The sequence below is a fragment of the Oryzias melastigma genome, linkage group LG16 (genome assembly GCF_002922805.2).
Source record: "Oryzias melastigma strain HK-1 linkage group LG16, ASM292280v2, whole genome shotgun sequence".
NCBI lineage: Eukaryota > Metazoa > Chordata > Actinopteri > Beloniformes > Adrianichthyidae > Oryzias > Oryzias melastigma.
Genome location: NC_050527.1, coordinates 20,737,907 through 20,742,891, shown reverse-complemented (window position 1 = coordinate 20,742,891; position 4,985 = coordinate 20,737,907). Strand labels below are relative to the sequence as shown.

Genomic DNA, 4,985 nt, shown 5'->3' with positions numbered 1-4,985 from the left:
TCTTCCCTGCGCAAATTTGCGCAGGCTTAGGAATTCTAGTGTTAACTTGGTTGCCTGCTATGCTGTTTTCTGTCCAGCAGGAGTCAGCATTAAGTGACACAATTTCGACACAGTTTGGTTAATGTGCGCAACACTACGTGTGTTTGAGATCCCCCAGCGCCTCGCCTGCATCGTCGATGAGACCAAGCTGCTGCAAGAGGGAGCGGAGAAAGGCGCCTGAGATGAGGGCGAACGACGAGACTGTACGAGATCAAGGAGTTGGGGGTTGTCCTTAACATTCGGTGAATTTTAATATGCCACTCTTCTAGAATGATCTGTGCTGTTGTGTCTTTTATATTATTTTGACATCTTTCAGAGTAAAGCAGATAAAAAAATAGCCGCGGGATTCATTTCATGAGCACTGTCACAAATAATCTTTAGCATTTAAACTTTGTGTTGTGGCATAGGAGCTTATGGGCTGGTGAGAAATCTGCACAACATGTTAAGAATGGATCCTAAACGTATCCAAGAATGACACAAACAGACAGGGATATTAAGAAGACGGCAGGAGAAAGGGAGCAGACTATTCCTGGAGGAAAAAGTGAATTGGGAGAACCAGTATAAACGAAGATTATTGAGCAACGATAGAAATATAAATGGATCCACATAAAAGCCAAGATTTTTGATACAGAGATTATATGTCATCATTTTAATAAATCCTAAAATGTTCATTTGTCGTTGTTTGCATTTTTTGAACAAATTTCACCACAAAATGAACCCATTAGCCTTCACCATTCTGTCTGTGCCAAATTTGGGGGAAAACATCGGAGCTGCATTGTATGTGGACCTACATACATATTTGAAAGAAAAAAGAATTTCACTCATGTTTTCCTGAATGACACGCCGGCTCTATGGTGATGTCATGAAATGGGTGGAACCCTCAGGGAGCGAAAGGCGTAGCCTCAATGAGCAAGTCGTTTTACTTCCATGTATGGAAAGAATTCACTAAAATAACTCATATTTCATAAATAATTTGCGTTTTAGTGTTCCGAGGTTAATATAAGATCATATATATGGATATAGGTTACTCTGAAAGACTTAAAAGGGCCATACCATGATTTTCTTAAGGAAAGTTTTTTGCTGATCACCACCAGCTCTGAGGAGAAATTGAGTGTTGTGTTAGACTGGGAAGAGTGCTGGCAGAGCAGACTCTTCCTGGAGGGGGCGGGTCGAATCGTGCTGACGTCAGCACGATAACACCTCTTTGGGGTTCTTTATAGAGAGGAATGAACAGTACAATGCACTTAAAACCTCAAAAAGTTGAATTTAATGACATGGCCTCTTTAAAGTCTTTGCAACTCAAACAGTAGAAGAAACAGTCAAAAACTAACAGTGACCGTCACTTGCAAAGCTCAAACTTGTGAGCATTGTTCTCTGAAACAGCACTGATGGGTCCAACCTTATAGTTTAAATCAGAATAATCTGGCGACTGTGCAAACAAATCTAGATCATAGTGCTCCTGTGGGAATCATGTTCCGCATTTCCGCATTTCTATTTTTGTAGTGGGGTTTCTTATCCAACCATAACAATCACAGCTGCTTACCGACTCCCATCAACTCCACAGCAAAACAAGTCTTGGCGTTGGTTGAGCTGAGAACTGTCCTCCAGTCCAGGAAATAGGAAGATACCAGCGTCGTCTCACCAGAAATGTCCGTCTTGATCAGGACAAAGTGGACCGGGTCACATATAGACAGCATAGTGGCTGCATCCATCATTTTACCTCCATCTTTAACAAGAAAAGAAGTCCCGGTTAGATTGAAAGCTGGGAACTATTTTTTGAGCTAATCTTCACTAACCTGTAGACAGCTGCTATCCTCTTACCTGCACCGTCCCTGCAGAGCTCCAGGAGGAAGTTTTCCCTCAGGTCTGGTTCACAGGTGCAGGGTACGGGCCTAGATCCAAATCTCTGGTTCCGGAAGTGGAGGTACAGTGTAAACGTAGAAGACACCTGACCAGGTAAAGGCTCTGGCTCCTGCAGGTGCTCCAGAAAGGCCTTACCACCGAGAACTTGGAGATGCAGGTACTGCTTTGACGGGTCTATATGGGTTTGAAGGAAAGAAGAGAAACGTTTACACAAACATGACAAACACATGATCACATCATGGGAGTGTCTCACTCTGTCTCAGCTCGGTCGGTTCCTTCTCGCCGTGATGAATGACAGGCTTAGAGGAAGATCCTGATGCTGGTTTTGTTGCTTTTTCCTACAAAAGTAGGCAGTTGGTGATAGAGTTACTCAGTCTTTTCTAGATGGATAAAGCACCAAAGACTCTTTTAGTGCATAAGTGTGATCTATCAACACCTGGTGAAAGTGAAGGTCTTTCATCACATCATCTATAATGCCTCTGCGCTGAAGAGCATGTCTAAAGTCTTCCTCAGACAAACGTTCAGAACTGTGATCCGCCCTCGCCGTCTCCGCCAGCACCTCTTGGATTTTCCCATGGATGTTCATCTGGCAAACACAAATAAAAAGTTGAGTTAGAAGTTCCTTCAACTCAAAAGCAACAGAAAGGGTAACAGGTCTGACAGACCACTAGAAGACCATCTTCAAGCACCATGACTGGTTTTCAGCTGTGGATTCTGTTATAAAGACTGTTTGAGCCTCAGCTCTCCACATTCACTGAGGCATGAGGGACACAGCCAAGATGAAACCAGTGACGTCTTCTGAAATGTGTTTCAAGTCCATTAAACAAGACTTCTTTAGAGAGTCAGAGCTGGTGCTGACAGAAAGTCCCAGTCCAATCACATTTGGACCTGTTTTCAAAGTGTTCCAGTGGTCTATTAATTATGAATATGCCATTTTCAGATCAAATCAAAAAGAGCTAAAGAAATACGCAGAAATGCAATTTTGATCTTTATTTTCTTTATCTGTCCATCATCATCAAAATGCCACAAGAACATGTTAAAAGCACCATTTTCACTGGAGAGGGTCTTTAAAAAAGCTTACCAATAATAGCAGATAAAACCCTCACTTTATTCTTCATAAGGTGATGGAGGTTGTAGAACTTTTCTTATGATCCTCAAACACCTGAGCTGCTGCCCTGCATCACAATCCCAACACTGTCTATCATTACTGCGCTTTATTATCACTTTTTAAATGTACAACGTTGCTCCTGTAGTGCTAAGAGTAGTCTTAAATTACATACTTACTAAATAAATATCCATTTTAATCCAAGCTTTTAAGAACCTACAAAAACTCTGATTCTCCTGCTCCTTTTCATACGTTTTTCAGCACGTAGAAACTCAATCACACATTCAACAATTTTAGCAATCATGGTATCAAAACGTTCAGCTTGTTAAGGACATTAATGCTTGTACTTTTGTTTTTTTGTTAAATTTTATTTTTTTTAAGCTTTTACACAATTTATGTGATTTTTCAGACCCAATGAATTGACATTTTTTTCAAATCCTTCAAAAACTTTATGCAATTTTCAAAATTTCGCAACTGTGGTATCAAACGTCCAGCACGTTAAGCACATTCATGCTTGTGCTTTTGGTATTCGCACATTTTATGCAATTAAAGATTTTGTGGAGTTTTTACAATTTCTTTCACTAAATTTTTCAAATTGTTTGTATACATTCTGCAAACTAAGCAAATTTAGTATTAAAACGTTCAGGACATTCATGCTTTTACTTTTGGTATCCATGCATTTTACGCAATTTCAATTTTCTTTTATCTATTTATTTATTTATTGAGGTTTTTGCAATTTTAAAGAAATTCTTCAGATTTTGCAAGTTTGGTATCAAAGTGTTGAGCTCATTAAGGACATTTCTGATTGTACTTTTGCATTTTACGTTTTTTTAAGATTTTACGCAATTTATGTGATTTTTCAGCCCCATTGAAAGTGAGTTAAGATGTGTCACTGACACATAAACAACAACAGCACTGTAAATAAACAGCAATCCAAAGGATTTGTTCTGTTCTTGTATTTCTGATCATGAACACTTGTCGGGATTTAGAACAGTTAGATACATGCACGCAAAAATAAGAAGGTAAATCAAAAAGATGGAGGGAGGAAAGTGCAAACTTAAACAAACTGGATAATTATAGTGCGTCTTTCTGTCATTTTCTTACCTTCTTCAGATGACTCTGAATAATCTGCTTCAGTTCGGAGGCTTTTTCTGGAGGTAAAGACATTTTAGGTGATGAGCTGCAACACCTGAACCCTGATATTCACAACAGCAAACTCCGAAGCATATTTTTAATTCAGCTGAAATCTAACTTTGTTTAGCATCTTCGCAGAACTGAAGGGGTCCTGACGAGCCCAACTGCCAGTTACAGAGGAAGGTGTCCGAGCTACTGCCTGAAAGAAAATGAAAACAAAAAATCAAAGTCACTCATTTTTTCGTTCAGATAAGTAATTATTGCTTTTTACATCAGCCTTTTCAGTTATAAAAGTTTATATATTAATACATTTATCCTGTTTTGGCATTTTCAACGAAATAGATATTTTTCAAATATTCAGGGACCTCAATGGTCTGTCGACAGCGGAAAATTTAAAAATGAGCCATTGAGTAAAAGCGCAGCGAGCGGCGTTGATTCTGCTCCGGAATCTGCACAGCTTCTCATGATTTATTCCGTGCTTAACCTAAAGATCTCAAAGGAGAATGTCCAGACTTCATGTATTTGTTCTGCAGCTATACAGACGTGGCAGTTCGTAGCTTCCAAAGTCAATAGGAGTTGAAGAAAGCTGTTCTTGATCAGATACAACGAAAGTCTATCGCAATAGACTCATTTCACTATCGGAAAAAAGTACTATTGCAATAACGATAATTATCGTTTTATCGCCCAGCCCTACTGACACTATTCAATTCAATTCAATTTTATTTATATAGCCCAAAATCACAAAGGAATTTGCCTCATTGGGCTTCAAAATATAAAGTTTTCTAAAAACTAAACAGACTAAATAAACTGGTTATCCCTGCCCTTAGACCCTCCCTCCCAGTAA

At 39.2% G+C, this 4,985-nt stretch overlaps 1 protein-coding gene across 1 annotated transcript; it reads right to left on the bottom strand.

The window, feature by feature from the left end:
* Positions 1 to 1,582: 1,582 nt before the first annotated feature.
* On the bottom strand, positions 1,583 to 4,454 carry LOC112143479 (centrosomal protein of 76 kDa; the record flags this gene model as incomplete). Its single annotated transcript, XM_024267497.2, is given in 5 exon segments — positions 1,583 to 1,765; positions 1,861 to 2,076; positions 2,156 to 2,240; positions 2,339 to 2,488; positions 4,112 to 4,454. Coding segments are annotated over 5 exon segments (697 nt in total), but the record flags the coding sequence as incomplete, so codon positions are not given.
* Between the last annotated feature and the right edge of the window lie 531 nt (positions 4,455 to 4,985).